The 12,950-nt window shown below is 40.1% G+C and overlaps 1 protein-coding gene across 2 annotated transcripts; it reads left to right on the forward strand.

The window, feature by feature from the left end:
* Nucleotides 1-1,685: 1,685 nt before the first annotated feature.
* LOC115675670 (B3 domain-containing transcription factor NGA1) lies at nt 1,686-4,176 on the forward strand. Of its 2 annotated transcripts, XM_056318463.1 has the most exons (2): nt 1,686-2,298; nt 2,412-4,176. In XM_056318463.1, the coding sequence occupies exon 2, from the start codon at nt 2,487-2,489 to the stop codon at nt 3,579-3,581; it is 1,095 nt and encodes a 364-aa protein (XP_056174438.1). In that variant the 5' UTR covers nt 1,686-2,298; nt 2,412-2,486; the 3' UTR covers nt 3,582-4,176. The 2 variants fall into 2 exon arrangements, with proteins under 2 accessions (XP_056174438.1, XP_056174437.1); XM_056318462.1 differs by having other exon boundaries at nt 1,686-4,176.
* Nucleotides 4,177-12,950: the final 8,774 nt, after the last annotated feature.

Here is a 12,950-nt window from a genome sequence, read left to right on the forward strand (position 1 = left end):
CATGATACATCATGCTTTTTGAAGCGCAAAACCCTTTAGTTATCTTACCAAATAGATCAACTCTCATTAGTAGTAATGTGAATGTGTGGTAAAAGGAAAGGGGAAAAATTTTCAAAAATCATGCTCAATCCCTATACTCGGCAACTTGAGAATTTCCAAAATGTTCATTTTAATAAAAATGTAACCTAGCTCTATAAGGGAAATATCATAAAAACTACGAAAAACTGGAGGGTACATAATATAATTTTCTTCCCGAGTAACTCTAGCATACACCGGAGGTGTAAAATTGGTTTTACACAAGTGGTGTTATTAACCCTTAATTTGAGGGTTTAACCAAGCACTCTCTCACCAACCCTCAAATCAAAGGTGATTGAGACCGTTCATGTAAAATTCTCTTTGCACCGATGGTGTATGATGTAATTTTCCCTCTCTTTAGGTTCTGTTTTTTTTTTTTTGGGGGGTCGGTCTCTCTTTAGGTTCAAGCAGATAACATATAGGGTCTTGAAATTACAACGTGCAAGGCTTTGAAGCTAAGCAGTACAAAAGTGCAGCAAAGGGAAAATCTGGTGACGGTTTTTCTAATTCTTCTCTTTTGCGATATCATACGGTAAAAAAACTTTGACTAGTCTTCATGTATATTGCACGTTAATTACACCACGATCGATTATCAAGTAAGACTCCTCTCATAAAAAAATCGTATTCCATCCATTGATATGCACACAAATCTAATTCACAGTAAATCATCGGTATGGCATAGGATGTCACGGGTACCACAACCCCTCTTGTCTTGAACGTCGGACATTTATCTAAAATGTTCTCCTACATTTCTAAACATATGCCTTTAAATTTATGAAAACTTCAGAAAATATATATAAATAACACGAATTCCGCTGTTACTTAATGTAACCTTTTGCATCCACAATTAGGGTAGGTACATGCTGTCCATGCTCTAGCTCATCAAGAATTAAATCCTAGTGAGCAGTGATTGATATTTCAACTGGCTCACTCCTATATAGGGGTAGTGACTAAAAGTACAATATGGGCTCTGGTGTTCATATGACAGCATGCTTCTGAAATCTGCAGGGGACCTTAGGCTTTACAATCCAAATTCATTCCTATCTGCTTTGTCACACACACCCACAAGGGGCAGAGAAAGGGGGGAAAGAGAAAAGAAACAAAAAGAAAAGAAAATGGTCCCGCCTGAAATTAATAAAATATGAAGTCAAAACCCTAACAGTACACCCAGTTAGATAACCAGAATTAGTACTACCAAATTATTCATCGCAAATTATTGCACTGTTTTTAAATATCAAGCCAAATGGTGAAGGAGATCAGAAAAACGAAGGGAGGAGGAGGAGGACAAGTAAAAAAATGTGCCAAGAACTAGTCCAAATGTGCAAAAGCTATCAATTACAAGCTCGTGCTCACCAAGAACAGCTGGCCCTTATCACAAAATCAAGACTTGAACAACAAAAAGCAAATTAATGATTAAGATAACGATGATTAGTCATATAAATTACACGCTTTGCATACACCCTCCTTCTTCAAGGCGATGACAGGGACAAGCTCACATGAACCCAACCAGATGATACATGAGGTCCCTACGTATAATCTCTCTCTCCCTCTCTCTCTCTCTCTCTCTCTCTCTCTCTCTAGAAGCCAAAGAGAATTTAATCAAGAAAGGAGGAGGAGAAAAATTTGCCTAACTTGAGAAGCTTCCGCGGAGGCACCTCCTGTGATCGAATCACAACCATGTGATTCCCCCTCCTCTCTCTCTCTCTCTCTCTCACTCTCTCTCTCTCTCTCTCTTCTCCGTGTCTTTGAGCGCGTGTCTAATCTATCCTTTCTCACACTAACTCTACTTTTTCAAAGAGGTCAACAACACTTACGAGCAACTTCAACCGTGTCTCCGTGTGTGCGTGCGAGTGAGGCTTTGAGACGTCCATTTTAGATGTGCCAATTAGTTTCGTGTTCGAGTCCTGTAGTGGGTCAAACCAGAAACCGCGGTGCGTCACTGTTACAAGAATTTTGAAGCTCCATCTCTTTCTTGGAAGCTCTCAGTCTCTCCCCCCCTCCCCCAGATTTTCTCTTCTGTCTCACCAGAATCTTTAACCTAGAAGAAGAACAACAAAGGTGGGTCTACAGTCAATTTGGCCCATTTTCTAGAATTAGGTTTCGGTTTGGTTTTGGCTCAGATCCAGTATCTGAAGATCGATTTGAACATTGGTGAAGAAAGAGAGGTGGACATGGATTTTAGAGAGGGTTTTGTGGAGTTCGAAGAAGCCCAGATTGTCAAAGGTAAGCAAAACCCTTTCTCTTACTCGTCCTCATCGTCTTCACCCTCTTCTTCCACTTCTCATCACCAACACATGAGAGGCTTCTTTCCTGCTGGCAACGTCAATAATGGCCAGTGGGACACCCAGACGGGATCTTGGTTAGCCCCCAGATTCGACCGCGAAGCTGACGGCCGCTCGAAGCCCGAGCTCATGGACGTGTCACCGCCTCGAGATGACGAGGATTCGCGTCCGCACGAGAGCTCGGCCGCTACCCCCGCTGCTCCTGCACCGCCGATTGAGAGGGAGCACATGTTTGATAAGGTCGTCACGCCGAGCGACGTTGGCAAGCTGAATCGCCTCGTCATCCCGAAGCAGCATGCTGAGAAGTACTTCCCGCTCGATTCCTCGTCTAACGAGAAGGGCTTGCTCCTGAACTTTGAGGACCGCAACGGGAAGTCATGGCGGTTCCGGTACTCTTACTGGAACAGCAGCCAGAGCTATGTGATGACGAAAGGGTGGAGCCGATTCGTGAAGGAGAAGAAGCTGGACGCTGGGGACATCGTCTCGTTCCAGCGCGGCGTCGGCGAGTTTGGCAAGGACCGTCTCTTCATCGACTGGAAGCGGCGGCCTAACGCCCCAGACCCTCCCCCGATGGCCGCGTTCCAACTCCCAGGCCCCTTCTCATTGCATCCTCGGGGCTCAGCGACAGCAGTCCCATGGGGCCCTTTGCTAATGCGGCCCGGGGCAGCTGCAGGTGCAATGCACATGTCCGCGAGGGACCACTTACAAACGTCGCACCTGGGTCCATACCGTAACAGTTACGGAGGCGACAGTGGTTATGGTTATGGTTATGGGAATGTGGTGAGCTTGAACGCTTGTCCAAATTCGTCGTCGGTGTATTACCAGCTCAGATCGAGCATCGGTGCAGGCACAGCCCCCAGGCAAGTGTCCGCTGGGATGGTGCAGGTTCATCAAGGTGGGGGAGGCAGTGCCGGGGGGAACGAGCCAGTGGTATTCGATTCGGTGCCCCTGGTCCAAGGGAAAGTTGCAGCCAAGAGGCTGAGGCTGTTTGGAGTGAACATGGAGTGCCCAATTTCGGAGTCCGATGACGAGTGCGACATACTGTCCTCAACCTCTATATCACATGCTTCAATCTCATCGCAAACCCACCATATGTCCTCTTCTCCACAGCAGCCTCCTCTCCAGTTGAGGCTATACAATGGTACGCCGTTGCCAACCATCCAGGCCGAGTTCTTGAACAAGGGAAAGGCTTCGGTCTCCTCATCCTTGGACTTGGATATTTGAAAGAAGATGACCCAAAAGGAATTGGCATTACATTGATTGGTTTTGGTTTATGTTGTCAATTCATACGATTAACCAGGGCCATAATTTCGTCAAGATGTCTTGCTCATTATCTACTGCAACTCTTGCATTTGTGGAATGATTGGAGGGCTTAGGCATTGAAGGGCAAGAATCGAGAATTGCCCCGTAATGGCAAAGTGTTTTGGTATGGTTTTGATGTGTGAAAGGGAAAGGGCGCATTTGAGAGAATCTGGGGTTTTCCTTGAAGACTTCGTTAGAGACATCGTCAAATGAGATAGAGAGGAGATCAAGAACTGCGCAGCCACCATTTTCCAAGAATTACATATCGAACAGTTCTTTCTTTTATAGAAAGAAAAACATTTTGCTTTGTGTATAAAGTACATATATGATATTCATGATCAACTCATTATAGATAGAGAGTCTAATATGGAGAGACATTTGATAGATCCCATCAATCACAGCCCAAGATTTCATGTCACTTTTGTTTTCCTTTTTCTTTCCTGTCTTCCATTTGGACCTGGTTTCTCCAATGTGTATTCATCCCATGGTTTCCACTGAATCAGCTCTTTATGATCAATCTTTATTCTCTCTTTCTCTCTCTCCCACATTTCGCTATCTCTATCTCTGCACTGCTTTCAAGTGAATAATAACAACTTTTTATGATTCCTGGGTTCAAGGGTCACAGTGCCTAGATTACCTGAATGCCATTTAAGTCTTGTTCCTCTCTCTCTCTCTCTCTCTCTCTCTCTCTCTATTTTGTTTCTTTCTCCTTCGTGTTTTTTTCCTTTGGTTTTTCTTTTCTGGGTTTTTGGACTTTTGGGGTCTCTGTGTGTGTGTGTGTGTGTACACTACTGTGTAGGTTGTTGATCTTGTCGCTGCTTCGTTCGGCACGCCTGCAGGTAGTTCAGAGAAAGTATTGCAGAGAGCTTTAAAAGGTATGATTTATCTTTAATCTCTCTCTCTCTCTCTCTCTCTCACCTCTCTTCGTTTCAGCCGCTTCCTTTTTTGCCTTCATCGTCTGCTCTCTTTCTTGCTCTTTTCGTGCTAAGGATTTCCTCCTTTTCTCTCTCGCCTGCTAAACCTTCGTGGTTTATTAATTGCTTGAAAGTCCAACTTGCCAATTCTTCTACATTTGCGCTTTTCTTTTTGGTATCGCCCTCCCTCCCCCCCCTTTTCCATTACTTAAGTAACTATCAAGAGATTCAACTCAACAACATTGTTGACACATCAATATGTTTAGCTTCAAGAGCAAAATTAGAAGTCCCTAAACTCTACACATAGAGATATCAGAGAGGCATAACGTAACACACCGATCACATTCTTGTTTAATTGTTTTGATTGCGTCTTTTCATTCCAATATATGCAATGTTCTACATTGATTGATGCCGTGCTAATCATCATCATAGTATTTACTTGCGTGCGAATAAACCTTCTTTTGATAAAAATAAAATAAAATAAGGACAACAACTTCTTCTGTCCATTGGGTCTTCCTCTTTAATAGCCATGCTATCTCTTACTTAGCAAGACTGTCAAAGTAACGCTTTTCTGTGATGTTTCTACTTATCCTTGATTGCCACTTTATAAGCCTTTAATTAGCTGTTTTATTCCTAAGCTTTCCACTGAAGTCATGTTTGATCTTTACCCGGAATAGTGTGATTAGTTAGGTAGTCTGATTTCAAGTGAACAAGCAAAACATGCTTGACATTAATTTACTACTTAGAAATTAGTAGCCTCTTAACTAATCAAGGCTTAGGCATATTATGCCTACAGGATAAGAGTTTATGGCGAGTGATTAGTGTGATTGATTTGAGACCTCAATTATATGTTTTGTTCGTTTCGAGTTGAATTTGATGGTCTCTATTTGTAGGCGTAATGCATTTGATTTAGATAACATTCTCTCAAATTCCAGCAAAATATCAAGATTTCCATGCAAGCACAGTTATTTTATTAATCGATGAAGTGACTTGGTGTTTTCTATTTTAATTCTTGAATTAATTTTGGCTTCGCTACTTGAAGTTGTTCCCAGTATTCCACCATATTCTCTATAATGAAAGGTAGTGAAATAAGATTTTTTGATGTTATTAGGGTGAAGTTAGCATTTTTCCTTGAGCCATTGCTAAAAGTTAACAGTTTCCTTTTACAACTTCAGGTAGGAAAAGTTATATGTATCTACCAACCACGTTCAATTGAGAAAACAGAAATATGTACTATTTCATCACATAAGATTCATTGCCTAGTAAATATATTAAAATTGCAATAAGTAGTACAAAAAACCGTGAAACTTTGAAAATAAGAAGCTACTCTCATAAGAGGAAAAAATAGGAGAGAGAGAGAGAGAGATTAGTCTAACATACCATGTAAATTCTAAAGCAATAAAAGCAGGAAACGCATTCAGTAGCCTTGTCTCTCATCTATATATCACTTTAAATTATCACCATCAAATGACTATTATCGAGATGATACATTTCTTGAGCCACGCCTTTAATATTGCCCGTTATGCCAAGCCTTTTCAACATCGATGTGAATTTCTCGACTGTAGAACAAGTGGTTTACTCTATATACGTTCAGCACTCCGTAGTCATTAGCTAAGCCTTTATGAGAATCCAGGTGGTACCATTTTGTTGCTTAACGTTGTCTGTTGCTTTTGCATAGGAAATTTGCGTGCACACTACTTAATCTTGGAGATAACCTCAAGTGGATCATTTTTCATACATGGGCATGTATTCTTTGGTTGAAATTTTGTAAGTCACGATAGCGGAGAGACCATAATACCATATACAACTAGCTAGAATTTCTAGAAGTTTTAGACTCCCAAGATCTTGTTTATCTATATATAATCCATCTGTATGCTCAGATTATAATGTGACTCGCAAAATGTTTCACAGACAAGCACGTTTAGACGACAAACGAACATAAAAGTTAATCAAGAACACAGTGCACATGCATGTACGTGAGCATCTTTATGCATTAGAAGTGAGTATCTGAGTTACACTTTGATTAAATGTTGGCCAAACAAGAGAAACTGTAATTCTCCTAAACGAACACTGCAAATTGTTCATCATAACATAGCTTGCTTGCGTATACATCAGGGCTGCATATTATTTTTCCTTGAATTGAAGCAACCCAAAAGCAATTTATAGAAGTCTGTCTACGGCATCTTGTTTCTGCCGATCCTTGAGAAGTGAACTTTGCGTAAGCACATGCGTGTGTGGGTGTGTGTATTTCTATTTAAGGGATGTGGACATGTAATCCTCATTGATAATTATTAGCAGATCATAGACTAAATGATTCCCAGAAGCGTTTCCAGATCATCTGTTCCTCAATTGGTGAACCATTGACTGAACCAGCTAGGTTTTGTTATACAACATTTCCTTTTTTTGACAATTGCCTCAGTTCTTGTCTTGACATCGGTGCAATGTAATTAAGTTTGGTTCTGAATATGAACCGGGGACCCATATCAACTATAGTGGCTCGTATATTCTCTAATAATTGATGATTTGCTTATCTTGGTTAGTTGATGAAAGAGAAAGCACCAAAGTTGATCTAATCATGGAGATGTAATTAGGCGAACACTCTCTCCAGAACCGTTTGTCGTTTGTTCGTCATATCTTCTGGAGATCATCAGTTTCCTATTATGTTTACTTTGTTTAGTTCGACTGGATTAGGAAGGTGTTATAACTTTTCTGAGGTATTGCATGGAGGATATACTTTAAGCATTTCCTATGAACATATACGGAGAAGCCATTTCTGCAAACATATTTGAAGTCATATTGGTATTTAAGAGAACTCGAGGTTCCAACTATGTATTAGGGATTTGCTGAGAGGTCAAACTCTCGAGTTTGATAAGAGAAATTCCTTAATCAAATCATAGTACCTTCCGTCCATATTACCGAAGTCATGCCTGCCGACGTCACTCTCTATGTACGGAGTCTTACTCAATACATGCATGCTCCTATTGGGGTTGAATTGATGCTTCACATAACCTTTATTACTTAGGGAAAGGGGAAAAAAGAGAACCCAGACTATATCTCCATTGACAAGTTGCTCGAAGTATCAATTAGAGTTAGAGTTGCTTCGAAGTTAATTCAAGATCTGCAAAAAGGTGAAATCATATGCGATGTGGCCATTTAGGTTTGCCGATGTTGCTTGCATCATGCTGCGTGACTCATTTACCTGATTTTGCGGTTGAGCATGTCCAACTTGAGTTTGATTACGATCGCATGAAAAATAAGCGTGTAGCGGATGGGTTTACATCTTTTAATCGATTTTAATAAGTTCATACAGATTTAATATGGTTAAGTACCTTTTACATGTTATTCCTATTAGGGATGAGCGGTTCCAAGTTTCGTACAAGTTCCATCCGGAACCTGGAATCTACCCGTTAGAACAGGTTTCTCATTTTATGGAACCTAGAACCTACCCTCCATACCCTGGAACTTGGAACCTACTCTATCATAGGTTTTAGGGTCTACCCATGTTTTTGTATTATTAATTGAATGATCGCAGTTAAACATCATCTTTTATGACCACCACTTATTGCCACAATCCACTGATCACAACTTATATTTAGACACACAAAAAATATGAAACATTAATAAAGTAAAAGTCTTGGTCATAAAATGAAAGTTCAGACTAGTGATTTCAGATCATACACTAATTGTCAGACACCATGGAATACCATAGGATCACGCAAAGACAGAGACAAAGAAAAACACAAAAACTTGTTCAAGATTTTAAGTTCCACCTACCTAGAACTTGGAACCTATCTATCAAAACATGTTCTCTAGTTTTTGAAACCCGGAACCTACATTGCATACCTTGGAATCTAGAACTGGACAGGATCCCACCAGTCTGATAACTTGTCCAATTCTCAGGTTCCAGGTTTTACTCTGAAACCATGCTCGCCCCTAATTCCTATTGACAAAATACTTTTGTACGCATTCATTACATTAGACACACTATTTTCATGATTAAAGTGTAAGAAACATTCTTAAACGTGTTATACAGGCCATGTGGGATGATTGGTATTTATTAAGTGTGTCATGATTAGTTTGAAAGATGTAAAGTGATTAACAAATATGCGATCCAATTCTATGAATTTTTTTTTGTTTTGCTTTTATATATATCTAAGATGATAAGAGTTACGACACCCAAAATACATGAATTATGAGTGTAGCATAGTTTAGATTTGAAAAGGAAATAGTTCCCTTAAGACCGTAATTTGGAAAGAAATTGTTCAGCTTCAAGATGATATACAATAATTTCTTAAAGAATTGCCGCCAGAATAAATGAAGGAGCAGCTGAATCAACTTAGGGTGCGTTTGTTTCACTGAAAATTATACAATAAAGGAGAATATTTTCCATTGAAATCATCTTCTAAGAAATTAGTTAGTTTTCATTTGTTTAGTGGATTAGGGAAAGCGATTTCAGTACGTCGATTAGTTTTTCGTCATCCAAACATCGAATAATCGAAAAATAATTTCCCGAAAATAATTCTCTTTCATACAAACGAACCCTGAAAGTAAAATGATTCAGCCTATCAGAAAGAGGACTACTTATTTCTTCACTTTGGAATGGCTTGAACAATATCAAAACATCTATATGTATGTATGTATGTATGTATGTATGTATGTATGTATCAATCTTTTCATTGGGTTTGCCTTCGCTTTCTAGTGACTCTACACATAATCTTCTACTGATGGAGTCAATTTCGATGCCTATATATCCTAAGAACATCGGGTAAGTTGCGTTATTAAGGCATGCATGGAGCACGAATCGCTTGCGTTTGGCTCACTCAATAAGGTTGACTGATTGAGATGTGTTTCAGCTGATTTGGACTAGTATGTCTACGCCTAGAAAATTGGGTTTGACATCAATACAGACCATGATATAGGTCATTTTACCATAGATTTATGATGGTATGTGTAGAACCAACACGAAGCTCTAAAACTTGCAACTTGATTCCAACACCCGATGTGTTTCTCCCTTTCCAAGAAGGTGGTAGGAAGAGAGTTTCAAATCAAGGGTGTAACTAAATTAGTCTGTGTGATCCCGTTTGAGTCCTTGTATTCTTTAGTTCTAATCAAAAGCAGGCCATCCGCGTGAGTTTGAATTAAGTTGTCCCGTGTCGTACGTTTAGCTCCCCGTCGTCTACCCATTGAACGGTAGATAGAACGTGCAATGAATCGATCCTTAATTAATCATGCTAGCCATCTTCCTAAAAAAGGTCACAATGATGTGGAAACATAGCTGTCTAGCTAGTTATATACTCAATAGACTAACAAAATTTTAGGACCTTTTAATGGAACTAGAGTTTTGTTATGTGCATAAATAACGTAACATGCACACAAATTGATAGTACCTTGAACGGTTTACGCTCTATTATTTTAACGCTATCAAAGCATGCCGGCAGATAAAAGTGCATCAATTATCTCTGTCAAGGAACCCTTTATAAGCGTTTAGGCTTTACTTGATCACTAATTCAAGATTTCTTTGAACCATATTAAACATATGTAGAACATACGCGATATATCCAAGACTAAAAATTAGATGGTTTCGGTCTTACAAATTTCTTTTTCAGGGAAGGTAGTGAATATGTAGGGGGCCGGTCGCATCTCTTCTTAAGGAAAGACTGGAAATGATTAGGAAGACATCGATCGATTCGAATCCAAACAATTGCGTCCTCATGCGCGATTAAGGGCTAAGTGATCATCGATTCCGCACACAATGTGCCACATGCAATTTGGGGACAAATAATGCTGAAAGATCACTCTTCCCGTGTTGTCTTCTTCCCCAAATCAGGTAGGACATTCTGTAGACATCTTCGACCACTCCACAACGATTCCATTAAGTGACAAGTGATGAACCTGTCGATGTTCCTTGTCTAGTGAACCACGCAACTGATCGACCTCCGTGCAATGATAATATGAAGATCATTCAGTCGTGCAGACCATAGTACAAATTCCTCAAAAGCTTATCGATTCAATCCGGTTTGGAAGCCACCTAATGCCGTGGCTAATATCAGCAATCTTGCTGAATTATGATGTTATCGATCCGGTCTCGAAGTCACCTAATGTCATGGCTAAAACCAGTAATCTTACTAAATTATGATGTTGACTCGCTAATGACTTGATCTAGCGATGTTTTTCCCTATGCTTTTGTGTTGGAATGACACACCCTTGACTTTGGATTTTCTTGTCGTGTTAAAGAATTTTTTTAACGAGTGCTTCTAGGGCACTTGTTAAATGAGCATTAACGAAAGTTTATGGTTTTCAATGCATGGTTTTTCGAAAATTAAAATGTTCCTTATGTTAACCAGTGGATGAGCAAGATGCGCACAAAACCGATGAGGTCGTTGCTCATTTCCTTCGTTGCCATAGCAATGTCATTGACTTTAGTACCTACAATTTGGCTTTGGAATTAAACTCGGACGATTTCTTTTTCAATCTCGTTAGATTTAATTCGCGATACTCTACTACTATCTTACGTTTTGGCTTGCATCTTTTGCATATAATATGAGTGGTGATGTACTTTGTGGGGCTAGGATTTGCCTACAGGTGAGCTTTCTCATCATAAAAGAAAGATTCAATTTGCTCTTGTTGTGTACCTTCAACCCCAGTTGATGGAAAAATGGAGCTGTTGACATGATGAATTATTTCTTGTCTTCTTTATCATTATAGTAGGGTTAAAATCTAAAGGAAGTAACCGAAGAATCTCAATCACTAACCTTAAATCTCTTGGTGTTTGGTTAAGTTGTAACCTTACCAACAAAAGGTTGCCGAAGCAACTACAGAAGCCTCCGTAGCCTATCCTGATCCTATCGGGCGGGCTCCACGAATGTGTTCAATACTTTAACTTGTCGGTGTCCTCATGTCCCGCGCCCTCATGTCCCGTATCTTTATTTTCTCATGTATCTTTATCTTCCTTAAGAGAAGGGATACCTTTTTGAAATTTTATATCAGCATAGCAAACAAAAATATGGGTGTGGAGAATCTTCCCTTTTAGCTGGACATTTAGTTTGGGTGGGCTTTTCACTTTTTATCTTTTGTTTTCCCATCGTCTCATGTAGTAGGAAAGAGGCATAATCCACCTCAGAAGGCATAAAAGAAAGTCGCAGATTTTGGCTATATTATGCCCTTTGCAGAGGAAACATGTATAATCCCTATAGCTCCTATGGAAAAGCAAAATCTGTACACGACCATTTACAGCTTGTCCCCTTCATCTTTTCCTTTTTTCCCTTAACTCTCTTAACACCATCATGTAATTTGGTGTCCGATCGGCTGTCATCCAACGCCACCAGGGCCACATCCCCCCTACTTCTTTCTCATTCATAGCTAGGTATAACTTCTAGGATCCTCATGATTAACCTAAACTGTCCCATCCATTGTCCACGTACATCAGATAAAGTTTCACTCCGTAGAGCGTCGTGTGTGGCCCCTACAGTTACGCTGAGGTGTTCGATTTGAACACGAGTCTGTCGCATCCAAACCACGTGAAACACTTATATCTCTCGAAGAATCCACTTGAAGGGTAATACGATATTCATGATTGCTCGGACAATAAATACACATCTATCTTCTTATGTCGAGATCTAAGCTCGAACTACTCCACTCACGCCTTTCTTCCGGGCCATCCCAAAAACCAGGACCGTTTCCGGCGTGCGTCCGGAATCACGATCATACCAGAGACGCAACGGAGATTGGTAAATGCCCTTAGCATGTTGATGCACCAAGTATACAGGCGGAGTGCCTGGAAGCTAACTTTTGGTGAAGTAGATTGACCCCCAGCCCGACATCTTTTTGTAGACTATGTTTGGAAATGCCTGAAGTGGGCTTGTAAAAATGTTCCCAGGGGTTAATCAAGTAAATGTTAAAATGGTGTTTTGATTTCGATGTTGTAAACCGTTTTCCTATCTATCCTTGTTTATTGTTGTTGTCTGGGTGAATCTTTGTTTAGCTTCCGCATGCGTAACCAAAAGATAAAATGTTGGGTCGGCGACGTGTCCTGGGACGTCGCATCATAATGACCATTGCAGGATGTTGCGCGCTCGCGGGGTTCGGGGCGTGACATCTTAGTTTAATTGGTATCAAAGCAAGGTCAGCTCGACTCAAATTTGGTCGAGACCTGGAGTGATAAGGTGCGATGGGTTTTGGGATAGTGAGTTAGGAAAACATTATGTGCCTATGCTTGATTGTTTAGATTTCTCGTTTTAAGCGAATTGTTCACGATTTCTAATTCCTTTTTGGAATTGAAAAGCAGGTTTCTAATCAAATTTGTTTAAGGAAAAAGAAAGAAAGGAAAAGACAAAATATGCAGAAAACGAAAACAAATATTTTCTGCAGATGATATAAA

This window comes from Syzygium oleosum, unplaced genomic scaffold (genome assembly GCF_021117445.2).
Source record: "Syzygium oleosum isolate NSW1041296 unplaced genomic scaffold, Sole_v2.1 Sole_v2.15, whole genome shotgun sequence".
Classification (NCBI taxonomy): Eukaryota; Viridiplantae; Streptophyta; class Magnoliopsida; order Myrtales; family Myrtaceae; genus Syzygium; species Syzygium oleosum.

What these genes read in the sequence shown, in the direction of transcription:
- LOC115675670 (XM_056318462.1), top strand. Translation starts at nt 2,247, where the DNA reads ATGGATTTTAGAGAGGGTTTTGTGGAGTTCGAAGAAGCCCAGATTGTC.